The sequence below is a fragment of the Brachycentrus maculatus genome, unplaced genomic scaffold, assembly GCF_059751285.1.
Source record: "Brachycentrus maculatus isolate JH-2025_06_01 unplaced genomic scaffold, ASM5975128v1 h1tg000548l, whole genome shotgun sequence".
NCBI classification, from domain to species: domain Eukaryota; kingdom Metazoa; phylum Arthropoda; class Insecta; order Trichoptera; family Brachycentridae; genus Brachycentrus; species Brachycentrus maculatus.
Window position 1 is genome coordinate 197,970 of NW_028281292.1, and position 27,936 is coordinate 225,905.

Sequence of the window (27,936 nt, forward strand, 5' to 3'; positions counted from 1 at the left end):
ATTTAAAACATTACTAAAATAAATTTTCACTGTGTGGAAATTTTGGTAGAGCTAAGTAAAGAAACTAAGGTACCAACACTTTTACACCAAAGATAGTGAGAAGAGAAAAAGGTATTATAGTCATATATTTAAAAAAAAAGTTTAGTATTCAATTCAAGTTTGAATAAAAAAAAATAAGCAGTTAGCAAATTGTTTTTAAAAAAATGCCAAAGGTATGGAAAAAAAACTTACTAAAAAGTAAACTATTAAAATAAAATGCTAGGTATACAACAATTTTTTTGTATAACATATACACAATATGTACTATGTTTAATAAATTTATTCATATTCATTTTATTTTTAAAAAATCCTTCAATTTTGGGGTGCTGTGCATCCTAAGGGTATATACAATTTAAAAAAAAAAACAGGATAAACACACTGGAGTTCTAAACTGCTGTATGTATCTATACAATATAGCACATGTGTAAATAATGCCATAAGCAAAAAATAAAATAATGGGTGAGTACAAAAAAATTATAACAAAACACGTATTTGAAAATTTTATTATACTAGAAACAGCTGGGTTACAAATCAAATATTTATACAAATGAAAATAAAACAAATAACATTGTAGTAAAAAATATCAAATAATAAATAAAATTGGAGTATTTATAACATGTTGAAATAAAGGTATGTATTAAAGAGAGAGAGACTACAATTTGAAAAAAAGCTATTAATATACAATATATTTTTTTGGTTTCTAAAAGATTCTTTTTAGACAATAACTTAAAAGTAAATTTTTTTGAGCTATTATTCTTATATTTTCTACATCGTCAAACCGTTAAGTTTATTGGAAATATATCTCCTAATTTTCACACCCAATGATGCAAAGGTTACTGTATCATATCGACGCAGTATTTTCTTGTTTGTTAATTACATGAAGGCACGGTGATCAATCCTGTGGTGTAGGTACCAGTTCGGGGTTATTTATTATGTAAATATTAGAGTGAAAGATCACCGACATTCATTTTGACCCTCTAGGAAATCAAACCCAAAACCAAACGTGCTAACTACTACACTATGGAGGCAGACAAAAATATTCATACATAATATACTACTACTACTACTACCATCACGCTGTTTCGCCGCAGGGGTTGGCAGAGAGGATGGAAAGCCACAGTCTTCTGCCCTGACATACACTTCTCGCTTCGTTCACATCCATACATCTGGTCATACATGCTATCCGATTACACAGACTTTTGACACCACCAGAATTTGGTTCTGATTGATCTGACCGTGCCAAGTCTTTTTTGGCCATCCTAGTTCTGTTCTTCCGCTCACATTCTTCTTCCGCACATATATTGTCATTCTCTCGTTATCCATTCGCTCCACAAGTCCATACCGCCTTAAAGAACTCTTCTTAATCTTACATAATATTACGTTTCGATGTATTGCTGTATTAGATTTATTTTTAAAATTTAATATCTTATATTCTTAGCTACTGAAATCAGCAAATGCATAATGACCCGGAAAAATTAATAACATCAGAGAATCGACATATTAAGATGGAAATTTGAAAGTCACCAAATACACACATATCATACCACATATCGTAGTCGTAGAGGAGAAAGTGACCAACTAACAAAACGTATTGTTCAGGAGGGCCATTTAAGTCACTTTTGCTTGGCAAGAAAATAAGCATCAATGCAGTTAGTCATTTTTAACAACTCAATATATTATACTTCCAAGTTTAAACACCTTTGGGATTTTTTCAAGGGCAATATTAAGCTAGTGAGATATCAAATAGTCAATGATCACGTTTTTGTAAAAAAAATGCACATGGTTACTTTTCCCTGTATGACTATGATATTAGTAAGCAAGCTGAAGATTGAGGAGTTGAATCCGGTACTTGTATTTATTTAAATTGCTAGGCCCACCCTTTGTGATATTGCTTTGCCGTATAGCACATACAGAGCAGTAAAAGCGTAAATTAGGTATGTATTTGGGAGTGGAAAAGACTATCAACAAGCATATACATAGTAATGATGATATTAACATTAATTTCCAGGTTTTATGGCACATAGATGACGCTGAGCAGTGTATTTGAATGTGGAAGATAGAACCAGGAACTAGGTGAGCTAGTCACACCCTTAGGTAGTGAGATAATCACAAATACGATGGTTGACCATATGTTGAAGGAGAAGGTGATTAGGAAATTAGGACGAAAGAGGAGGACGAACATTCTTGAACATAGATAGACAAATTTTACAACCTCACACAGGCTCACAAGGCCACAAGGAGGGAACCGGGCTGTAAAAACCGGGTGAGGCAGAGTTGAATCCGGTAGAAGTCCGGCATTACTTGACTATTTACATAATTAGTTATCCATGATGGATTTCCCCCCCACCAAAAAAAAAATTATGGTAATAAATCATAAATATTGATTAATAGAATCATTTGCGTACCTTTCTCAAATATGTAGAGTATGCGCTTTAGCCTTGCGGTTTAGCCTCTGTACGACAGTGTATTTTATCCCCACTTCAATGCATGATAACAATAATAAAAATAAATAAATCATCGGTAAGCATCAAGCATAATCTGTATCATGTTGAATAATAAAAACCATTTAATTGATATTAAAAGATAGTGTTACTTTACTACATTTTTATTTTATTTTTATTTTTTGCATTAAATTTATATAAAATATAACCGCCGTAGTAAATTAATACTGATCCTTCCCAAATAAGACTTTGTAGAATGTAGAAATATCCGGGACTACACTTGAGTTACTACTGGCTGGTAGTGCTGGGACTGCAGCTCCACGGGACGTGCTGGCAAAGAGAAAAAGAATAAGTTAAAAACATGTGTGCTTCAAAAAACAATGTTGTCAAAGAAACAAAATTGTATCCCAATTTTACTGTAAATTTACATTTAAAAGCTTTCAATATCCCTGTGACTGCAAATTAAAGTAAATACAAGTTAGTAAATCCACCACCAAATTTTCTAGAAGTACCCTGGTGTAGGCAGTGAAAGGGATTAGTATTTAGTTAGTTCAGTTAGTCAGCTAGATCCGATTCCGACCCACTTTTGTTTCACATTTTCACTAAATTCTGCAACTTAGTTTTTTTTTTAAATTGCTTTGGAAGAGAAGGTCTGTCAGGAAGCCTACCTAGATGCTTCTGTATCAGATCTGGGAATGCGGTGGGACAGCTTTCAATGTTGTCACAGAAATAAAGTTTAATTTATATATGTATATGTGTGTGTGAATATAAATTAACAAACTTTCAAAATCATTATTAGAACATGGAAACTAACCTTTAGTGACAACAGAATGACATGAATGAAAAATAATAGGCTACATAGTTGTAAATGCACATTTAGGTGACGTCATGAGATGCACGGAATTGCCATTGGGTGTTCAGATGTGGTTAGTACAAAACCATTTGGCTACCAAACCTCGGGTTTGATCCCTGGAGGTTTCAGGTTAGATTCCAAGGTGGTTAAAAATAATTATTTGTGGTCTTTTGCTCTATTTTAATATCATCCTGGACTGGTGCCTGACGCACAGGACTGATCACTTTCCTATCAAGTTATTAAAGATCAATATAACACAGTGTTTAATACCTTATGCACTATTGGGTGCGGATAAGGGTTAGAAGAGAAAATGTTCGGCTGAGACGTTTATCTGTTGCGCAACAGACATGTGATGGTCACATACTATGTGGACAATCTGACTTTACCAAAGATAAAGCAATGTCGAGAAGATGCTTAGTTTCAAACATTTGCAAAATATATTAAATACCACAGACAAAATGTTATGCTTCGCAATAATATACAAAATTAAATTATTGGGCAAAAGCAATCCATTAAAACCAAAATCGTACTGAATAGGTAAGCGATTATTACCTGGATTTGGAAGTTGTCGTAGGGCGAATGCTCGGAGGGGGGTTCCGAGGGTTTACGAGGAAGCAGTTCATGGGCTGTCCGTCCAACTGTCTGTTGTGGTACACGTCCACCGCCTTCTGAGCATCCTTCAGGGTCTTGTAGATCACTTCTGCCGTGCCTGGCCTAACTAGACGAGATTCTAGGAGATCGCCAATGTCTCCAAACAGTTCCTGTAATATCATTTATGTATGAAAAAAATTATAAAACGGCCTCATTAAAATTATCGAAACTGACATATTATCAATCTTTAAAATTGGTTTGTCAGCTTTTGTGAGATAATAACATAGCAAAGACAGTTTTATACGGGAATAATAGATTCATTTTAAATAATATATGCTATAAATTACATACATATATTGTTAAAACTCAATGTAGAAGCAAAAAACATTGCAACAATCATAAAATTTACTGATAGAAATATATTCTAACAAAATATAAAGTGACATATAAAACACCTGTCATTAAAACTGTGACATAAAACATTTGATAAACGATTATGCATAAACATATGCATTTATAGTCTATTATTAGACTGAAAATTTATTGTCGATATTTTAACCAGGATGTTAAAAAATTTCCAATCACACTAGTCTTTAAAAAAATTAATATGAGCCAGTAATAATACAATGGAGGTTAACTACCATCCTTGAGATAAAGATGTAAATGATTAAAATAAATAATAAAAATACTACACAGGATAAGACATGCATGACATGTATTTTAATACATTGTTTGCGGGAAACGCTTAAAAAAGTTTTTTTACATACTGTTGGTAGAGAGCGGGAGATGCTCTATTTTCTTAATTCTGTTAGAGCGCGAGAGACGCCAAAAAACATTGAATAGATCGGAATTGGGTTTGCGGTTACTTGTGATTAGTATACTGAGGGTTGGGTGAACTGTCATAAGTATAATTAGGGTCGGGGTTGATGAGAAAACCAACCAACAACAATGTGTTAATATTACTCTGGACATGTGCCTGAAGTACAGGATTGATCATCTTACTTTCATCTTGATCATCTTGCGTTCATCATGGTTTCATATTATTAACAATAAACTTGAACCTACGAGACAGAATAAGAAACGCCAGGATAAGGGAAATATGCGAGATCGAAGATGTCATTAGTTGGGGAAGGCAAAAAAGGAGACAATGGTATGTGCATGTGAGGAGAATGGAACCATCCAGACTCCCCCTCATTGCACTGTACGGCTAACCCCAAGGTAGCGTCTCTCGGGCAGACCACCAAAGAGATGGATCGACAGCTGGGAATCGACATCGCAGGAGGCAAATCCCTCTTAAAAACAGGCCACAAGGCCTACACCAAGAAGAAGAGGGAAGAGTGAACAGTAAACTTAACATTGCATCAATCTGATTCAGGGTCAGAGCACCATTGGGTGCGGATAGAGGGCAGAAAAAGAAGATAGATAGGTAATAGGTAGGTATTTACATTTGTTATTTGTATTTTTTCACCTCATTGTATTTTAAAAGACACTTACATGAATATCAGATGCCGTGACGCTGCTTTGTAGGTTGCTGACCACAATCCTGTATCCCGAGGGCTGCGGCGGCGAGGGGTGTCGCGGGGGTGGTGAGGGGGGCCGTCGGGGGGCGCGGTGGGATGCGGAGGAGCCCACCAGGCTCTCGAGCCGGTTGTGGAGCGAGGCGGACGGCCGCTTCTTCAGTATGGACACGGGCTCTCCCGGGCTGTGCTCGCGTACATAGGAGGGCTCTTCTTGGCGGAATGTTCTGGATAGCAAAAAAAAATTACAATTACTATTGGAAATGATATACTGCAAGGATTTAAAATTATCTTTGATTGCATACTGAAGATGGAAAAAGTTCTAACTTATTAAAGATTCAACCAATGAAATTACAACCATGTCAAAGTAACCTTACAAAATATAGGTTCTTTAAGTCGGAAAAAAATTAATTGTAGGAAAAAACATTTTGACTCTTCAATTATTAGGTGTATGCATATAAAACCGCCGTTTGCCGATAGATGAGGCTAGTTTTTGCATGTGTGCATACTTAAAGTTGGCAACGCATTGCTTAATGCTCTTGTATATCAGCTGTCAAACGCATAAGTCGTTAGTTTGCAGCTTCAACATATTCAAAGTATGTATTAATTTTTAAATCAAACACAGATTTTATGAGTCTACTAAGTTGTATTTTATTAAAAAAACATATAAAAATTAATATTGTGACAATTGTTTCGCCTAGTTATGGCGTTTTCAAACGAATGCTCGCTCGCTTAGTTATGGCATTTTCAAATGAGCATTTGTTTGAAAATGCCATAACTAGGCGAAAAAATTGTCACAATATTAATTTTTTTGAGATTTTTAATAAAATACAACTTAGTAGACTCAAATAATTTGTGTTTGATTTAAAAATTAATACACAAATTAAAATGGAGTTCTACAAATAAACGCCAAATCAATAAATATATTCAAAGTATTTATAACATTTTGAGTGTGTCCAAACACTAATTCACAAATCTGGATTATCTCCAATTATAGGAGTTATTTTTCACATTACTTTTTAATATCTCAACAAAGATGAAGAAGAATATGGAAGTCTGGGCATTGACGTGGCTTACGACATCACATTACACACGTATAACATTCACCAATTCTACACATAATTGACAACCATACTACTCAAATTCTTGGAAGTTTTATATATATATGATCTAATTTCGAAACATTGTTCTTGCGTCACTGAAATTTCACTAGAAACATCTATTGGCGAGATGAAAAGAAGCTTTTTATTGAGCCATATTTCAAGCCAGAAAAGAGCATTTGCGGAAAATTTGCGCTTTTCAAACTGCTGCCAAAGCGCATAGAATGCTTAACTAAAAAATATTTTTGAAAGGTCTGTATGCTTCTCACATTTCCTAAATCTATACGCTAGTGCACAACGTGATGTAGTTTGGTTTGTACTCATTCTAATTACGGGGGTTTTTGCTATGGTCAATACATTTGTTTAGTCATCTAGGGTTAATTCTGTAAAAATATGAGCTAATAACGTCAATAATAATTCTATCCCTAAATACTGAAAAAAGCCATGAAACAATAAGACTAACAAGCAAGTTTTTCTGTACAAAGCAGTATCCAGAAAGCAATATATAAATTAGAATGAAAAACCTCTTACTACCAGAAGAACATGGTGAAATTACCAGATATAAAGTACAAACTATAGGTATGGAAGCAGAAATATGTTTGCGTTACCTTTTTAGTATCCCAGCACTTGCCGACGATGGTTTGCGGGCCTCGTTATTCTTAGTGACGATTGTGAGATTGAAGCCACTTTGTCTGTTACTCAGTACTGTCTTATCCCTCAGAGGTTTGGGGGGTCTCGTTCGAGCAATCAGTGGAAAGTTAGGAGGCGGAGGTAGATAGTGATTTGCATTATTATTTATCGATCTTATTAACGGTTTCAAAGGTGAAGGAATATACTCTGTAACAAAAACAAAACATCAGATAAAACATCTGCAATGATTTTAAATATGTCAAGGATCTATTTTAACACATTGTTGTCGGGCCGTTTTTTTATCAATCCTGTTTATACTCACTAATTATACTGACAGTCTGCCGTCTGACTATCAGTATACTAATCATAAGTAACCGCAAACCCAATTCTGATCTGTACAATAGTACTTGGCGTCTCTCGCGCTCTACAAAAGTAAGCAAATAGAACGCCTATATGCGTCTTCTGCTCTCTACCAAAAGATGCTTTTAAGCGTTTCCGGAAACAATGTGTTAAAACTCATTAACCTTCCATCAGGCGCGTTGAGAAATTTCCCTTGAGCGGGTCATAAATTTGTATAGTAAATTTTATGTCATCAAGTTTTCTGTATGTAAAAATTGGGTTTTCTTTATGTTATGAAATTGTTGTTTAGTATTAATCAGTCTTGATAAAGAAGCGGTTAGCTTTGAAACCGGTAGACATTATAATTAAGTTATAATAAAATATTTATAATGATTTTAAAACAAAGTTACATTTCAATTATAAAAATTCTTCCATTGTTTTCTCCTCTCTTCAGTTGTTCTAACATTTTTCCTGTTAAAACACGTCTAAAATAAATTAAAAATACATTTAACTATAAAAGAAACGATTTAAATGAAAAATAAATACGAAAATTAGTTTATTTCCATATACTTACTCAAGGATCGATTTTTTAAATTTACACTCAAAAGAAATCTCCAAACTTCAATGAAAAACAAAAACTTCCTAGCACACTAGGTACATCTGTAGTCTGTACAGAGACACTGACCCTCGAATAGCTCGAAGCTTGATGCTTGCAATTAAGTGGTAAGGGTGGAGGAAGCGATAAGGTGCATTTGTCAAAATTTTTGAGACAACGCTGGAAGGTTAATGAACAAAGTCTCTAGAAGCGGGTATTAACAGAAACAATTTGGAATAAACAAGCAAAAGGGTCATTTCCTACGAGATGGACTGAATGAAGAAAATACTCAGTTCTTTTTAAACACTGTCTTCACCTTGGCCCCAAGACCAGGAGAAATAGAGATGAATTGCGCTGAGTTTGCCATCCCAGATGACCACGACGGTCAGCATTGCACAGGAAGAAAAATGAAAGATGTTTTAAAGCACAATTCATTGATTTGATGGCTTTTTGCACAATAAACACTAATTGAATCAATCCAATGTCTCACCTTCTTCCATAGATATATCCATAGCATAACCTGTCAACGGTATGGGCGAAGTCAAATGCATATTGTGTTGAGGGCGGGAGGCATACAGTGGGGCTGAATGCACTTGTCTTGACAAATCTGTGAATCCTAAAAGATTGAACACAATTTATTATAGCAACAATACTTTTAGAGTAGCAGCTTCATTATATATCTTGGATCAATATCATTTATGCACACATACCTCTGTTAGGCATTCTTTTCTGCTTCAATCCGGCTGGATTCCTATTATTGTGCGTCATAAGATTTCTGTTGTTTCCACCCTATACATATACCCAAAAACATCCAGAGTTAGTATTTGCAGATTTTCGTATCTTATTTGACCAAATTTATATTTTAGACACTTACCCTACTCATTCTAAGTGATTCCAATTTGAACCTGGCGTCTTTTTGCTTCGCCATTTCTGCCAGTTTGTCCCTAGCATCGGTAATTTTGGTTCTGTTTTTAAGAATGATATTATTCCGTGCATCGCCCGATACCAATTTCCTTTGCGTATTCACAAAACCTCCCCGTTTAGAAGGTAAAATCTTCTTATTTATCGGTGACACGATCGGTTTGAACTGTTGCCTTGTCAAACCAGCTTGACGAATCCTACGATTAAATAGTGATTTATTATTGGAATAATAATTTTAAATGTATTCAACCTCTCGATCCGATTTAAGTCATTTACCCTCCTCTCCCCCGGCGAGCTGGAGGAATTCGTGTTTTGCGAATTATATCGTCCAAACTTAGTTCAGTAGACGCCATGCTTGTCAAAATTTGATAAATGACCATAGACAAAATACAAACGCCAAACTTTAGCATAAACAAATCATAACCATATTATCAGCTGTTCAGCATTGTAAAGGTTAATCTACAACATAGTAAAAAAATAACTCGACACTGGCTATAACACCCAAGAAGGGTAAAAAGCCATCAAAAAGAAGAAGAAGAAGAACATGGTAAAAAATACAGTGGAACCTCCCATAACGAGTTTGATTCGTTCCAGCATCTTACTCGTTATGCGAAACACTCGTTGAGCGAAACATTTTTCCCGTACTAATCAATGGAAAATACGTTAATGCGTTCCAGGCCGAAAGAAAACTGAATTTTTTAAAACATTTATTCAAATAAAATTACTTTTTAACTGTTGAGGAGTGTTAAATTTGGAATATAATTAAGATTTGGAAAAAACGAAAATAAAAATATGAATTTATGTCAAATAATTTTTCCCTTTTAACTAGAAAACTGTTTTATACATTTGTTTTAGCCGGCACTTTTTTTCGAAAATGTGTCAGCATTATCATTGAATAAATTTGTAGCAGGAATAGACACCTCCGTAATTATTAGGACGATGCTTTTTAATGTACGATGCAACAGTTTCCCATGCTTTCAGCATTTTTCTTATTGTGCTAGAAGATTATTGCTCTGCTACTTCCTCCTCCTCCATTAACAAACTCCTCTCTATAATCTATTGCTGTGAAACACGATGCAACTCCATAAGCTCTTCAGTGGTCAGCTCTTGGCTTTACTCTTCCAAAAGCTCTTCAATATCGTTGTTATCCACCTCGAGTCCCATGATATTAGCTAATGACACAATCTCGTTGATTGTAGACTCCACAGTTACTGTTTCAAAATCACATTTGACAACACTCTCTGGCCAAAGTTTTTTTCCAAGCAGAAGTGAGGGTCCTTTTGGTAACTCCTGTCCAAGCCACGAAAGTCCCGGTTCACAAGTGAATGTCGTGAGAAAGAGACTTGCCCTTCTTTTGTTACTCGTTATGCGAAACATCGCTCGTTAAAGGAGCAACATTTTTTGCTTGTTATGCGAATTACTCGATATGAGAGGCTTCACTGTATACCAAGGCATTTTCAAAACTTATGGTATGTTCAATTTTACTGTCCAATTTTAATGTCTCATACACACCCAATGGTGCATAAGCCGCAGCATTATATAAACGCAGTGTTATATTATTTACACATTAAGGAAAGGTGATCAGCCCTCCGCTTCAGGTACCAGTTCAGGGTATATTGAATAAATATTAGAGTTTAAAAAAGAGTTGAGACCCACATATATTATCATTTATTACTTACCAATGTAAAAATAAATAAATGAAAGACTCTGCAAAGGTGAAATATTGTTTTATTTTGAAAAAGCAAAAAAATGTGCTATTTACTAAATATAACATACATATTTAAAAACAATTGTATACATATTTCAATACAGCCAAAAACATCTTATTTTAAATGACTGATAAAACTTTTATTCAGTAATTAATAACTTAGTTACTTAATAGAAGCACAAAAGTAATGGAATAAATATTATTTAGTCGTACAATACAGAAGTAAAATAAACAGTTGGAACCTCCTTATATAAGTTATTGCAGTCAAAAAAATGTGGTATGGAAATAATAAAAAAATATCTAAAAATAAAATCACTCGCTGTTCAAAACGACTAAATTATAACTTATTCCTCTGAAAAGTTGCTTTTTATTTATTAATCACTTACTAAATTAATATTTTAACATTTTACATATTATGTATTTAAAAATGTGACTAGTTTGGCAAAAAGTGCACAGAAGAGATGAAATTGACTTCTCATGAAATCAAACCGTAAATTTTATTGAATATTTTTTGTATGATAAAAACTATTGACTTAGAAAATTTAAATATACCCATTTTATAGGCCTTATTGGTGCAATAATATAACATTAATTATAAATTACACACGAGTATGTGCTGTAAGTAATGTAAGCTATATTTTAGGGAAATACAGAATCATTTTAAGGTTTCATTACATTAGGTAAATCTATAAATTTCAAACATTAGTAACAAGTTAACAACTCTTATAACGATGAAATGCATTGTAACAGTGAAATAAGGGAACTAATTCTATTGACACACTACCAAACATATTGCAAATGTATGTAAAAGAGAGACATGTAAATGTATATCAATGAGTTTAATAAGAATTTTCGATAATTATAGAAAATCTTATTTATATTTTCAAGGTACATATTTTACCATAAAAATTCATATGTATTGTTGTATGTAGAAAGTGAAATGGTTAACATATTCTGTGTGCTGAATATGACTCCCGTATCCACACAAATATTACAGCCACGGGTTGATTCCCATCAACCTGGTGGCGTTCAGAATACAGAATGTGTTAACCATTTCACTTTCTACAACAATATTATTTCATATTGAATATAAAAAAAGTCAAAAGTCTACATAATCGGAGGGCATGTATGACTAGATGTATGGATGTGAAGGAGGCGAGGAGTGTATGTCAGGACAGAAGAGTGTGGCGTTCCATCCTCTCTGCCTACCCCTGCGGAGAAACGGCGTGATGGTAGTAGTAGTAGTAGTAGTTGAATAAAAATAAGGATTCGTAGCCAGTTTTATATGTTTTGAAAACACAAAGAAATCCATTTATTAATGTTTAAATAGAAAGAAGAATTTGATTTTGAACAAAGTCATGGGTTTTCAAAAATTAGCAAACTTTGACATTATTTTACACGCACTGAACGTGTTAAACTAAATAGCACATTTAGAAATATAGGAGATACACACGCAGAAACATATTTGAACATCACATAAACTTAATTTAAGATTTTTTATATGTAGTTCTTTTTGATAATGATAGATCTAAATGATGTACACAATAATGTGATGTCTCGTACAAACACACAAATGCCGGTTGAATGACTAGCTGGTATTTTCATCATCAACATATAACTGTGAAATGTCATCGTTCCATATTTGATAGAAAAATATTTATAATTCAAATGAAAGCAGTTTTCGATACATCTCCTATATTTGTTGTTGACGTTTACATTTGAATTAATGTTACTGAAATAAAACATTAGTTAGATGGTTAGCTAATTTAAAATGTTAGTTAAAATGATACTATATAAATTATAATACTTCTTCTCCGTCTTAATCCTCATTGCTGAGGGTTGTGACCCTTGCAGAAGCAATGACTCTTTTCCAGTTATCCCTTGACTGCGCTGCACGTAGCGCTCCAACCACTGAGGTGCCTGCTGCTGCCTTAATTTGATCGGTCCATCGTGTGGGGGATCTTCCTCTCCCTCTCTTTCCCTCCAGGCTACCGATCACAACTAGTCGTTCCAGGCTATCCTCGTTGCCACGCGCAACGTGTCCAAAGAACTGGAGAATCCATCGGGTACAGATATTGGTCAGAGACAAGCCATCCAAGCGTAGTTCCTGGCGAATGGACTCATTGGTGCGTCTAGCTGTCCATGGAATTCGGAGCATGCGCCTCCAACACCACATTTCGAAGGCATCAATTTTTCTCCTTTCTGCTGCTTTATAATTATAATACAGGCACATATTTACTATATTATTATATGCTTATTTGAGTTAATAGGCGTTTAAATTTATTATATTAAAAGATCAATAAAATTACTAAATGTCCTCCAAATTGAGTACATTTTATGTTAATAATGTTGTATAGTGTGTTTGTGTTATCAATTGAATGATCACTTAGCCTATTTTACATCTAAATCATTAATCAACATGACGTTAACAATAAATTACATTTGAGAAAATTTTATCATGACAAGGGTAAATGCAATCAATGGCAACATTACTGGAATAATTCACGAGCCATGTCAGTGGTACATGTTCCATATAGGTACATAAGCAGTGCCTAACCTACGTTACTGGAAATAAAATAAAATAAAAAAAACCCTTATCCGCACCCAATGGTGCATAGGGCACTGCGTCATATAAACGCAGTGTTATCTTGATCGTTTACACATGAAGGAAAGGTGATCAGCCTTCCGCTTCAGATACCAGTCCAGGGTAATATTGAATAAATATTACAGTGAAAATATCACTTATATTTATTTTACCCCCCTTGGGAATCGAACCCGGGACCTCCAGAACGGTAGCCGAGCGTGCTGACCATTACACTACGGAGGCGGACTGGAAATAACGTATTTAAATTGAAATAATGTGAAATAAATAAAAAAAAGTGATAATGAAGGACAAGTCGTTTAATTATGTTTAGTAAAAATTCTCGGTTATCTTTCGGCAACAAAGTACGCATAATCATAATTTAAGATTTGAACAAAAGGAGTCAAGTGTGGAAGGTTTTTTTGGTACCCATAAATATGAATGTTTTTATTACAGTCTATTCTGGTTAAAATCTGTGTACGATATCACCCTAGAATAGTACCGAAAGCTCAGGGGTAATACCTTACCTTTAGGTAATTAATAATCAAGATAACACTGTGTCAATGAGATAAGAGTTAGTAGTTGAATCAGGGAGCTTCTAACCGAGATATTTCCCCCAAGTACAATAATTATTTTGCTTCGACATTTGACAATTTGTTTGAATAAAAGTAAAAACTAGAATTTCTCACAGCATTGTTAGGTAAAGTCTTAGTAAAAACTGCCCAAGTCATGATATTAGATTCCTCTCTCAAATTTTATAAAATAAGAGTAATTAGATAGAAGTAAAATTGTAAAGACATTAATATCTAAATTGGAAAAGAGAGATCAATATAAATGTTAAAGCTTAATTCTAGACATTAGTAAATATTTTTATATTTTAAATAAATACATATAAAAGCGCAAAATGTAACTAGTTTCATTTGCACAATAAATAATACTATTTGGTGTTAATTACATTACGTGAATATTTTATATTTGGATCGTAAACATTTTTCAGACTTGAGATTGAAGTCAACAACTGATACTAAAAACTAAAAATACATCACAATGGAATCAAAAATGTTCTTTGATTTCTATATATATAGTATAATAAGGTTTGTCAATGTATTTCAGCTAGCAAATACATATTATAAAATGGAAGTAATACTGTATGTGTAGTACTAATAATGAAATGCGGTATACAACTTAAAAGGAAGCCTAGATTTTTCGCTGGTATGAGTGATGGTAGTTTTGGTATGGTTATACATGGAATTTGGTGGAATATTGAAGGGGAAAATAATATCTACGGCACTGTTATTACAAGTCAGTCAAAATAATGTTTCACTTCTGAAAAAAAAACTTTTTAAAACACAGTACATACTGTTTCATAGGGTGGCACAACAATAACAGCAATTTTTATTCAATAACAAAATAAAATAAAATAAATGTTTATAAGTATCAATGTAATAAGTAGAAGTGCCAATTAGCTATTTGGATATCTCATTACTTTGAGGACAACACCAGGAGCACGGCAGCAACAATGATGGGCGAGATGTTTGATGATAAGAGAATTGTGATTTTCAGAAATTAATACAAATGTATAGCTTATAATGATATACATTTGTATTGATTTCTTACTATGATTTGGTATTTGACCCTTTGCTTGTACCACATACGGGCAAAAAAATTGGCCTTTGCGGATTTGACCCTACCTGGTACGGGCACCCTGGAGTAGAAATAGCTCAAAATAATTTTACTGTATTATTTTATGAGCTGTGTGTATGGACTCTATCGCCCAGTGTCAATATTATTTATTATGTTTCGAATATCTCTTAAATTATTGAAAACGGTTTATATCAATATCTTTTCCATACATATTTCACAAGTATACTTATTTGATACCAATAATACTGATGAACATGTAATTTTTATTTTTTATTGTAGTTCTTGTTCTTGTAACGGTGGGGACTGACCGGAGGATTTCATCGCTCGCGGCGAGCATCCGAGACTATGCATGGAGCGCTCGGCTCACTGGACTGACTATACCAATGCTCGCATCGTAACGTGTTACGTTACAACGAAATGGTTTCGGTCAGTCCCTATCATAATAAAAACCAAAATTTAGATACCGAGAGATCAAATCTGTTGAGTGAAAAGCTTATACATATTATGCAGGTACATACGGGGTTTAAAATCATCACATTAAAAAGAAATTATTAAGTATAAAAGATTTTTAAAAAATACAAAAATATAACAATTGGAAGGAAGACTTTTCAACAAGAATAAAATGAACTTGTTAGTTCAACAAAATAAATCAATTTTTAATTTTTTTTTTATAGTTTTCTTTGAAGTATTCTACAATTAATAATATTAATCAAAACATAATTCATGATTCTACTGTTTTTTTTTGTGACAGCTATTTTGTCTATGGCATTGTCAAACTGCATAGAAAAAAAACCTTATTCATATATTTAAAAAAATGAGGGTAGCAATAGAGAATGATAATAAAATGTATTTAAATTCTGTTATTCCTGGTAGCTACGGATTTTTAGAAAGTTACTTTAAAGATCTTGACATGGCGTGGCCATCTATCTGGAGAGTGTAAATTTATTACCTGTGACTTCTCTCCCTTTTTTTTACAGATGAGGACATAATAACAAAATATAGGCTGATTATATTAGAACAATGGCGAGCAGTTGTTTGTTTACCGAATAAATGAATAGTTTAGAAAGTTAGAAAATCCACTCATGAGTCGTCTTGAGGGCTTTGCGTTTGCGAGTAGTAAAAGTTGACCGCTCGGTTTGCGTCACAATCTGCAGCGAGCGCTATCCGGTTCAGCTCATCGAGAGACACGTTCGGCCCGAGGACGTCCCGGAGACGAGCCAGACAGTCGTTGAGGCGAGACCGGTCGACGGATATCTCTTCCACGCTGCTACATTCCGAGTTCGACCCCTATAAGAAATATATACAGTCAATAGTATAAACACATTATCACTTGCTACAAGGAAATTATTAACATCATATTGAATATAAAAATTGTAATGTGCCAGGAGATATTAGTAAGGCCGTTCCCGGTAGGCTGTAATATTTCTAGAGGAGTATAACCGAACAATTTTTGTTTGTTTGTTAATATTATACTGTGGGTGTACTTGCAAAAAACGTTAACTCGAAAATATGAATTTGTAGCTTAATGATGCATATTATAAAGTTTTCAACGTTCTATAATCTGGCAAAATACAGTAAGTGGTTTGAAATGTCATATATATGTGGTTTTTAAAGTAAATTCAACTTTAAGTTTGATAGGGGGTATTATATTCAGTTGTTGGGTAATATATCCAAAATAAAACAAGGTTTTTTGTTGGATTGAATTCTACATTTATTTATGTATATCTTAATACGTGATGCACTTCGTCTGTTTAGGACATTATCAAACACTGACCTGTCAGTTTTGATAATGTCCGTTTGTGATTTTGGATATATTACCCAACAATTCAATATGGAATTCTACCAACTGTCTGCAGTTACAATAAATATTATATTCAGGCTTAAAAAGCTTTAAATAATAGAGATTATTCAAACAGGGATTTTAGAGTTAACGTTTTTGCCAGTATACCCACAGTATATTCAATGGATATTACGAATATTTACCAAATATGTACACCGCATGATATTCAATATGTGCATATATGTTTCTATTTAAATTAATTAAAATAAGTGGTTGATATTGGCTAGAAACAAGCGCAAACATGAGCGTGTATACACACTCATTTTGTATGGTCAGCCTGAGGAGCTTGGCATTGGAGAGCACATGAATGCACTTAAGGCAGAGAGCCGGTTAATAAACTTGTTTACTTATTGCCCTAGCAAAATAATAAAACACATGATAAGAAGCACATTACTGACATCATCTATGACAGTGGTCTCCAGCAGAGCCTGGAGAGCCTCATGGTCCAGTCCGTCCTCCCAGAGCCGGGGTCGGTAGGCCGCCGGAGCTGATGCTGCAGCCGTGGTCACGATCTCCGTCTGCAGTTGCCGGGGGAGCTCTGAGAACTGCGGGCAGCTCATCATTCCAGAGCGGGATATTATGTATCTGATGCAAGCCTCCTGAATCATAAAAAAAAAATATTAGAATGAGCCTCATAGAATAATAAAATATAAGATACATTCTACATCCTGCTAAAATACTACAGAAACTGATTTTTTTAGGTTATCAAGTTATTATTCCTAGTTTGCCTCCATAGGTCAGCACGCGCGGCTACCGTACTTGAGGTCCTGGGTTCGATTTCCAAGGGGGGATAAAATAAATATAAATGATTTTTCACTCTATTATTTTTCCAATACATATTACCCTCGATTTGTACCTGAAGCGGAGGGCTGATCACCTTTTCTTCACGTTTTAACAATCAAGACAAAAATGCGTTTATATGATGCAGTGCCCTATGCACCATCGGGTGTGGTTAAGGGTTTGAAGAAGAAGAAGTTATTGTTTTAATTTTTTTCCAATATTTCTCATATCAAATTAGTACATCAATATTATGTATTGATTTCCAGTAATTTTCTTTACTCTCAGTACATTTACACATTGTCATAAAATTAAGCTAATCAAGTAAGCACCGTGGTGATCCTACGCAGTACCCTATGCACCATTGGGTGCAGAAAAGATTATGGAAAGATACATGTTAAAATTATTAAACAAAACTTTTAACAAAAAAAAACTTACCCTTAGATGTCCCGCATTGTATTGATCAGCGATGTTGAGATAATAGAAAGTAGAATCTCTATCCAAATGCCTCGTGGCAATCGCTTTCTCACACGCTTGCTTCATGGCGTCCAGCTCGTATCTATCTCCAAGTAGCACCAATTCAACCAGTTGTTCTCCCGTGGCGATTCTGGTATCCAACTTCCCAGTGTATAAGTAGGCCAGAAGTTTCCGGAAAAGTGCGGGGGTCGTATCGTAAATAACTATTCGCCTGGAATAAGTAATAATCGTAAAATTGAATAAAAAATAGATAAGACTGCTTAGATCCTGGAGCTATATTTGTGAGAGTCTTTCGAATCTGACCTATGTTGCAATAAACTGCATTGGTGGTAGGTTCGCTACAGTCCATTTCCGAGTTTAAAGAAAAAAGTATGAGCTATTGCAAATAGATAAGATTGTTAAAAAAAAGTATGAGCTATTGCACCTAATCATAAAAGGTAAAATAGAGGGTCGACAAGGTGTGGGGAGAAGACAGATCTCCTGTCTCCAGAATATGAGATTGAACAGGGATCAGAACCGTCCAGGCGCTGTTTAGGGCTCCCCAAGACAAGTACAATTATTCACAAGTAATATTGGACGTCAGGGGCACCTGGCATGATACGAACAGAAGAAGAAGGAAGAAAAAACACATAAGTTGGAGGGACTACTTGGTAAAACGCCTGATATATTTATAAAAAAATGTATACCTATGAATAGCCTCCTTCATTCCCGACTGCAGAGCTCTCCTAAACCAATCACAGCGAGCTGCTACTATAACTCTATGTGCTTTCATTATAACACTCCCATTCTCCGCTACAGTACCGCAAGACACTTCCTTAACAGGTGCACTGTCACTCGTATTTCCTGTTGATGTAGCTTGCATAGCTGAAATTAACAATATGTTTTATTGTAAAAAAAACATTGAATTATAAAAAAAAATCAAGTACATATTAATAATGAGATGATTTAATTAATATATCAATAAAATATATAGATAAGAGGTCTAGAGGTAAGAGGCATTAAGGTATCAAGGGGTACAGTAAGACATGCGGACTTTAGTATGACACTTTAATTTGTCATTGTCTGGTCATTCATCAATTATTATCTAGTGTCAGTTGAAATAGTTTGGATAGCACAGCCAAAAGTTTAGACAAAACAGAAAAATATGTATATAAAAGGCTGTTTGAAAAACTCATATTAAGTTTGAACAAATTAACATTTACAGCACTTTTCACAATCACAGCATACAAGTTTTCATATCCAAATGATAAATTTCTACTTCGTAAAATATATTTTATCTGATGAATTACTCCAAATATCATAGAACCAATAGATAGTATTCTAGATTAGTCCCTTTATACGGTTATAAAATAATAATATCTTTATAATTTGTACTCTATAAATGTCTGTTTAAACATACAGATATTAAGACAATATAAAATTGACTACTTACGAAACAGTTTGGAGGGAAGAAACTTTGGGGTGGCTATATTTTCACCCTTTGTACAGTTATTAGTCACCACAGTCTGGACGGGTGTTTGGATGGGGATTTCAAAAACCATGTCTGCAAATCTCTCTGACTTTAGCAGCCTTCCTGCTGCCTTGGAAATGTTGCTTTTATTAATGACCGGAGGCTTCATCAGTGTGTTTACTAAATTTAGCTGGAAACCAATCAATTGTATATCATTAAATTTATAAATAAATCTAAGATTATGGGAATATATGTGTATTAATTTACATGTAAATTGCAGTACACGCAATAAATATTGTTAATATTATTGCCAATTAGAAGCAAGATTAGAATAAACTAGAAAATTAGAACTGGCAATACGGAGCAAATAAATAAAAATAAAAATTGCACTTTCCTCCCCGCCATAGTCTCCAGTAGGTAGATACTAGAGCGTAATGTTATCTACTCTCTGAATATATAAAAAGGAATGTATTTCTAAATTTTAAATAAGGAATAATTGAAGGTAGGTAGGGGGTCCAAATAGAATGAGAAAAACATGCAGAATGGATAGAGCGAACAAACAAATAAGGAGTCTAAATTATCAAACTTAAAAAAAAATTAAAATGGAATGTGCAAAGTGACAATTCAAAAAAATACTCAAAAAGCTTATGTTTGTCTCTAAAATGATTTGTAACACCATAAATATTAAGGACTATTCAAAAACAAATAAACAAATCAAACATTTACCAAAATTCAGTATGGTATCAAGTTATAAGTAAATATGGAGGATTTAACTCTATAAAGCTCCACAACCAGCTTCTATTGTCTATAAAGTTATTAAATAACTAAACTAGTTATTATAGCGCTATCAATAGATTAATAATGAGGTAGGTAAGAATTAAAATAAAATGTTCATTGGCCATGAATACATGATTGCACACACACATTGTAAATATCAGTAAACTAACCTAAACTAAGATGTTGTCTCCTAGTTCAAATTCGAATTTCTTACCTTAAAACCATGTGGTTTATGTTGATTCTTCTGCTTCTCTTGTCTGGGCTGGGTAGGGTCGACAGCCTGCCCCGGGGTGTCCTCGTCCTCGTCCTCGTCTTCGCCCTCAGTGGCGGCCTGCACCTGCGCTGCAGAGGTGAGCAGTCCCATGCTGACCAGGCCGAGGGTGAAAGCCTCTCGCTGCACCAGCCCGCACAGCCGCGCCACTACTCCTTGCAAAGTGTCACGGTGCGCGATCAGCTTATTCAGGATTCCAGACTGTAATATTGCACGGGATGAGAATGTTGCAGGCATGTCCCAAGAAGTAATTAAAGGTAAAAAAAGGTTGCATAAACCTCTATTACGCAACCATCAACAGTTTTCATGATAAAAATTATTACAAATAATGTAAAAGTTATGGTGGCCAGAGCCTTGTAAATTCTTCTTCTTCTTCTAACCCTTATCCGCACCCAATGGTGCATAAGGCACTGCATCGTATTGACTCAGTGTTATCTTGATCGTTACTTATGAAGGCAAGGTGATGGCTCCTGCACTTCAGGGACCAAACCAGGGTAATATTAAATAAATATTAAAGTGTAAGGCAAGGCAAGATGTGTACAACATTTTTTGATTTACAGCAAAATAAGGAGTAATTTGCCTTTCTGTCTCTCACAGACAAAACTATCCACGCGGTACACAGAAGCGTGCATTCTTTATAGACAGAAAAGCAGTACCTACCTTGGATTACTTGTGTTCCATATAGAAACACGACCAGTGCCTACTATGCCTTATCCTTACCCAACCCTACTGCCAACCCTGATTAAAACTCTGTGCACGCCACTGGCGGTACAGCATTTACGTCCAAAGGCAGCCATTCAATATTTACAAATTTAAACTATTGATTTTAATATATACTAAAGATGTTTCTTGGCATATCATCCGTAAGGTGAATATTAATAGAAAAAAATATTTATTTAAACTTACAACTTTGCTTGTGGCAACCCTAAAAAAAAACTTAAAATCCCTCCAGTGGAGTCTGTCGTCCATTGCTAAAGTTACTTCTTCGAGCCTATGGAAAAATATTGGTAGCTCTTCAATAAGCTGATCTAAGTTTCGAGATACAGAACGTATTCTGTTACTGTCTGTCATACCAGAAAAGCTTTCCCTGCAAAAGAAAAAAAAAGAACGTCAAATATTACTACTGTAATATATACACTATTGCTACCATCAAGCCATTTCCTCCTGTTACATAGACTTTTGACGCAAATAGGTTTTAGGTGATTGACTTAGTTATGCTAAATCTTTCTTGGCCATCTTCCTTCTGTTCTCCCATTCACATTTGTTAAATATATACTCTCTTAGTTATTCTCTCGTCATTCCAAATAAACCACCACAAACAACATTTATTAATTGTTTGAATTATCCCTAACTCCTTCTTCTCTTATATTCCTTTCTAATGTATTCATTTTCTAATTCTGTCATACAATGATTTTCCAAGCATTTGTAGAAAATATCCCATTTCAATGTTAAATAAATACCAAGTTGTAATAATCAATTTAGCTCACAAAGAACAAAAAATCAATATGAACACACTTAGGATGGGAAAGGTATTTCTACCCGTTCGGTCAATGGATGCTTAAGGAACGGTAAGGGTATTTTTACTTTCTGCACGGGCCTCATTTCAAAGTAGAAAAGAAGGAATTATTTAATGTTTTTATAGGAATATTATGTACCCAATCTTTTTGTTAAGGTCTAAATTATATATACACGATTATCAAATCCCATCGCCAGCGGTCCACAGGCGTAAAAAAACACCCGTCCAAAATGTGTAAAGATAAATGATTTTAAAGCTCATAAAAATTTAAAGAACAACGTACTTTTTATATTGCAAGTGAGAGAGACTGAATGCAACTTTCTTATGGAAGTTCTTCAGTTTAGAGAGTTCCCTTATCCTAAATACATCTCTAAGTGATTTTCCTAAGGCATCATCATTGGCGGAAGTTTCTTTTCTACTATCCTGGGATGTTTCCCCCCCGTCGGGTGGGGAAAGCGCCTGCATTATTTGTTCCAGGGCAATCTTCACTTCAAATACTATTGTGCATACTGTACTGAGTATCACTTCTATCTGTAATGAGGAAAAAATATGGTTACATGTGTAAAATTATTCTTATTTGTAGATACTTATTACATGAGGTTAAGCTTTAATGTAAAAAGGATATGCATCTGAATAGGACATTGGTTTATCCATTCATATAGTTAAGCAATAAATTCAATGACAATTAAATATGATACAAATGTTTAAAAAAATGTTTTTACTACGAAAAGAATAAAACCCTTATCCGCACCCTAATGGTACACAGGGCACTGCGTCATATAAACGCAGTATTATCTTGATCGTTTACGCATGAAGGAAAGGTGATCAGCCCTCCGCTTCAGGTACCAGTCCAGGGTAACAGTGAAAAAAATCACTTATATTTATTTTACCCCCCTTGGGAATCGAACCCGGGACCTACAGAACGGTAGCAGAGCGTGCTGACCATTACACTACGGAGGCGGACGTACTATGAAAAGCTCGGGTTAATAAACAAAATTGAATGGCAGTTGATAAGATTTATATATTAGTTATTTAAAAAAATATATAATTCACCTCAGGAACAATGTATGTTGCTACTTCATGCCTCTGGGCATGTGTCATCGAATTAAACGTTATGTTTAAATACTCCAATAGTCTTCGAAGTTGAGACATAAATATTGGTAGCCGGGAACACGCATATCTTATTATCTCATGCCTCTCTTCTCTCGATAGTTCACCCTTACGTTTTGTGAACAGTTCACAAAGAAGCAAGAGTTTTATAATAGCTGCGGATAGAAAAAAACAAACTGTCATAAAAAAGTGATGTGTATTCAATAAAAGTGATTAGTAATTACATATTTATACTGTCAAAAAAATGCAATCGGCAATTAAATTTCACAATTTTTAGCATATGTATTGCGTAAGCTTGATATTTTCGAAGAGTAAAATGTTATTTTAAAAAATCTAATATGGTCAGTAATAAAAAATTTAAGGTGATACTAAAACCAACTGCTAAAATTCCGTTATATTAATTGACAGGCGCCGTGGCGCATTTAGGTAGACACTCGACTGGGAAACTGGTGTTGCTGGTTCAATTCCCGCCAATTGCAAAATGAATTTAAGATTATTTTATTCACAATAGTTTTTGTATTCGTTTTTATTCGGCTGATACTTTAAGGTAATATTGATCAATAAGAAACAAATTAATATCTACTTATAAATACTACTAAAAATTAAACCATAATATTACTTTTTAAAATTATGTAAGTTTATAATATGTATATCAGGTTCAGGTTCAGGTTCAGTGCTGCAGAACAGCGTTTATTATTTAATATAATTTTGTACTTAAGTTATACATATTTATATATAAACATATATTTTTTTATTATTTTTTTATTATTGGACACTGTCTATCCTCACTAGGTATTTGGAGATACCTGTTCTGAGGTAGGCAGGGTATGCTTATTCTTTTTATAATACAGCTTTATATATATTTTAATGATAATATAAAAGTGGTAAGACTGAAATAATATGAAATAATAATTATAAAAAGAAATATATATTTCATTATGTAGCAGAGTGCAGTTTCTTCTTACCTACGGCAGTCTCTCTAACGGATTGCTTGACAACCAGACAGAGTTTAGCAGGATGGCACCCCAAGCATTCACTCGGAGTGTTAAAATACTCTATAATTTGGTTAGCACATGCGTGCATATCACTTACTAATTCAACTATTTCTGAAAACAATAAAAAAGATTTAAAAACAAATCACAAATATAATTATACCATTTTTTTTTCAAACCCCTTATCTGATAGTGTTATATGATACAGTGCCCTATGCACCCCAATGGTACATAGGGCACTGTATCATATAATCGCAGTGTTATCTTGATCGTTAACTCATGACAGAAAGGTGATCAGCCCTCTGCTTTAAGTACCAGTCCAGGTTAATATTGAATAAATATTAGAGTGAAAAAATCACTTATATTTATTTGAACCCCCCCTGGGAATCAAACCCGGGACCTCCAGAATGGTAGCCGAGCGTGCTGACCATTACACTACAGAGGCGGACGTTAATTATACCAAAGATGACTTAAAAACAGACTTGAAATTTACCAACGCTTTGACTTAAAAATTACTGTGTGCAATAAAACTTATTTTCTGAGCCATTGCTCAGAGGCATGATTGTACTAAAATGCATTGTGATTGAAAATGGTTTCTCATAATAAAAAATTGCACTTTAGCTGTCTTTATTTGTAATTAGCTGGTTTGTAGCACCTAACCCACATAAGTGACATGACTGTGTGTGTGATTTGCTTTTGCTTTGAAGTGGTAAAAGGAAAAGTAAAAGTGGTCACACTTACACCCATGGTCATGTTTCTCATATGATTTAGGTGCTACACTATGTGTGACTTATGTAAAAGTATATCAATAAAAAAATAAAGAAACATATTTTTTTTAAGAGGAAAGAGCGGTTATTTATAGGAAATTTATTAGATTGAACCTACGTTGTTTTAAGGCCATATTTTTAAGGTATTCTTTACAGTCATCAACAAGTTTTGCCATGCACGGGTACTCCTTGACTGCCTCGATGACCTGGAGGGCCAAGTCTTCTGTCATGGCGTTGGGCAGACACTCGGCATACAGCCAGTGCAGGATGGAGCCCACCACCCCCTCGGGCAGCCCCGAGAAGGGCGGGGGGTCCGTCATCCAGGACATGTCCGTCCCCAGGAGGCCTAGGACGCTCGAGTGGACGTGGAACTGGACAACAATTAAATATGTAATTAGTATCAAATTTTTAATTAACATACTAGGGATGGGAAGATCTTTATATGCTTAGCGGGACGGGCCGGTTAAACAGAGCATCTACTGTATCTTTCTCTGAATGCCATAGATTCTTTAATGGAGTTTTTTTTTATAAGTGCTAGAACTTAAAGTTTACCTGTTTATGATCCTGGGCCTCAATAACCATGTCAGAGAAGAAACCATCTTCAACGGCGGGAAGCAAACTGAATTCTTCAATGGGAACACAGTCGGAGTCGTCACTCGCGATCCTGATGCAGTGGAGTACACACCATCCGTCGCATGATAGAATCAAACTGTCCATAGGTTCTGAAGGTTCAGCCTACAATATTTTACACCAGTATAAGAAAAATAATAACAGATAGATATGGATGCCACACAAAAAATAAAGTAAATACAAAAATGGATGTAAAAATGGTATACTTTTTTCTCGGTTAAAATTATACATTTTACTGTGTTTTGAGTTTAAAATTTTACTATTTTTCTTTATTACTGTAGATATCTAATGATTGGGTTACGTTAATTGTTATTTCGGATATTCTTTTTTAACATGTCCCATTAATTTTTTATTCTCATTGTCCCATTAAGTTTTCTTATTCTATTTGTATTTGTTTTATTTTTATTTTCTAACCCTGTTCTATTATTTTTATGTATAAACATTGCTTCAATCGTACTTTATACCCTATTCTTTTATTTATACTTTTACTTTATTTTTTCTGTATTATGTCACTTGTTACGTTTGTAGTTACCTACCTTATATAATAACACTGCCCCAAAATGGGTGATTTAAATTATTCTTTAGAGTATGATGTATTAGCTTTATGTTTGTAAAGTGTTTTTTGATTTTGTAATGGACTTACTCTAAATTCTATGATGTGCTCAGCGTACGCTCCAAACCTAATTACCGATCCGTGAATGTTAGTGCTGTAGATTTCATACGTTTCACAAGAAAACAAAGGAATAGCGGAATAATCTTCATTTTCGGGACACCATGTCACGTCACCAGCGTCATCCAAAACAAATTTCGTGCTACAAGAAAACAAAAAAAATGAGATTAAAGCAATTTTATCTTTAAAAAATTGGAAAATTTATCTAAAAACAATGTTATAATATTATTATTACAGAGTTTGAAGATAATGGTTTTGTGCATAAAACCTTGAACACTTAATGTTTTTTCAACAATATATTTAAGGTTCCAGTGATGACCACACTAATTGGTGTTTGAATTTATTTGATACATCTCCTGCAGCATTCTAGTAACAATATAGGATTTTATAAATCTCTATCAAGTCCGATTTCTTCTGTCGCTCTCTTAGTGATGTAAAAGTTAGGGAGATAACTCTAAAAAAAGTAATGATTACTAGGAATGTAGTGCGGACAGAGAGTATAAGATAGAAGTCCAAAAGTAATGGTTACTAGGAATGTAGTATGGACAGAGAGTATAAGATAGAAGTAAAAAGTAATGATTATTGGGAATGTAAAGAAGACAAAGAGTACAAGATGGAAGTCTGAATGTAATAATAATTGGGAATATAGTTCAGATGGAGAGTGCAAGATGGAAGTCCAAAAGTAACAATTACTGGGAATGTAGTGTGGTCAGAAATTATAAGACAGAAGTCCAAAAAGGCGACTAAAACAAGTTTGAGGCATGTCTGGAGTTTAACCGCACATAGCACTAAGCAATATCTGCTGTGAAATAAAATATTCCTCTTGTATTTTTATAAACGCACATACAAAAATTTACAAAGAAGGTATATTGTTGTGAAATACAAAACTTACCCTTCTAAACCAGATTTCACACCACAGTTTCCATGAATTATGCATGTCTCCACCTTAAAAAAACAACCATGGCATTAGAAAACTGCAAACAAAGCAAAATGCCTACGCAAAAATTGCACATGGCAACAAATAATGGTTCACATATTGTTCAAGATATTTTATATTTGAAACTCATAAAAAATTAAGAGAAATTATAATAATAATTCGAAATGTTAAAGTGCGTATTTTTTATTAAGGGCACATCAGTCGAGAAAATTACTGTAAAAAATAATACTGCAGTCAAATTATGTAATAAAACGTCAAGGTTTTGCTAAGCATTACGTTTTATTTGAATACAAACTATTCAAAACAAAATTGAAAGTAAAATTTGACAGAGAAAATTTAACGTACTTTTGGAATTTTTATGTGGGCGTCCAAAACAAAATAAACCAATGTGAAAATTCCTATCACAGTTTTTGCACAAAAAATTATTTGTGTTTACGTATACTTGTAGGAAATAACCGTAAATTATGTTCGAAATTGTTAAAATTTGCAGTAACCACGGTAAAATAAAGAAAATGTTAACATGCTACGAAAATCAACTGTCAGATGAATGTCATCTGTCAAATGCAAAAGTACGTTTTACCAAAGTTTTAAGCTCTCCTTCAATATTCTTTTAGAAGAAAAATAATTTATATTATATGTGTGAATTAAATCATCGTTGAAAGCTTAAAATAAGATATTAAATATAGTTTTACTAACTTCCCAAGTTCCGACGAAGCACCGTGCTGCCATGTTTGCGATTCGTTCATTCCATTTTCTTTTATGA

The 27,936-nt window shown here is 34.1% G+C and overlaps 2 protein-coding genes across 2 annotated transcripts; both read right to left on the bottom strand.

Annotated features, from left to right (window-relative positions):
• Nucleotides 1–526: 526 nt before the first annotated feature.
• LOC148301540 (uncharacterized) lies at nt 527–9,399 on the bottom strand. The gene is made up of 8 exons (XM_088273107.1): nt 9,303–9,399; nt 8,980–9,223; nt 8,816–8,894; nt 8,596–8,721; nt 7,150–7,378; nt 5,419–5,668; nt 3,886–4,094; nt 527–2,810 (listed from the first exon to the last, which is right to left on the bottom strand). Exons 1-8 carry the CDS (start codon nt 9,377–9,379, stop codon nt 2,702–2,704), a joined length of 1,323 nt encoding a protein of 440 aa, XP_088129233.1. The 5' UTR covers nt 9,380–9,399; the 3' UTR covers nt 527–2,701.
• A 5,820-nt stretch (nt 9,400–15,219) lies between these two features.
• LOC148301541 (uncharacterized) lies at nt 15,220–27,928 on the bottom strand. The gene is made up of 15 exons (XM_088273101.1): nt 27,870–27,928; nt 27,129–27,181; nt 26,210–26,378; nt 25,489–25,671; nt 25,055–25,307; nt 24,143–24,283; nt 23,121–23,332; nt 22,351–22,598; nt 21,458–21,638; nt 20,495–20,752; nt 19,486–19,693; nt 18,740–18,917; nt 18,015–18,264; nt 17,198–17,398; nt 15,220–16,246 (listed from the first exon to the last, which is right to left on the bottom strand). Exons 1-15 carry the CDS (start codon nt 27,900–27,902, stop codon nt 16,040–16,042), a joined length of 2,775 nt encoding a protein of 924 aa, XP_088129227.1. The 5' UTR covers nt 27,903–27,928; the 3' UTR covers nt 15,220–16,039.
• Nucleotides 27,929–27,936: the final 8 nt, after the last annotated feature.

What these genes read in the sequence shown, in the direction of transcription:
- LOC148301541 (XM_088273101.1), bottom strand. Translation starts at nt 27,902, where the DNA reads ATGGCAGCACGGTGCTTCGTCGGAACTTGGGAA. An exon ending in GTGAAATCTGGTTTAGAAGG is followed by an intron (nt 26,379 to 27,128) that starts GTAAGTTTTGTA and finishes GTTTTCTTGTAG; the next exon opens with CACGAAATTTGTTTTGGATG. An exon ending in CGTTAGAGAGACTGCCGTAG is followed by an intron (nt 23,333 to 24,142) that starts GTAAGAAGAAAC and finishes TTCTATCCGCAG; the next exon opens with CTATTATAAAACTCTTGCTT.
- LOC148301540 (XM_088273107.1), bottom strand. Translation starts at nt 9,379, where the DNA reads ATGGCGTCTACTGAACTAAGTTTGGACGATATAATTCGCAAAACACGA. An exon ending in GAAAAGAATGCCTAACAGAG is followed by an intron (nt 8,722 to 8,815) that starts GTATGTGTGCAT and finishes TCAATCTTTTAG; the next exon opens with GATTCACAGATTTGTCAAGA. An exon ending in AGTGCTGGGATACTAAAAAG is followed by an intron (nt 5,669 to 7,149) that starts GTAACGCAAACA and finishes TTTGCTATCCAG; the next exon opens with AACATTCCGCCAAGAAGAGC.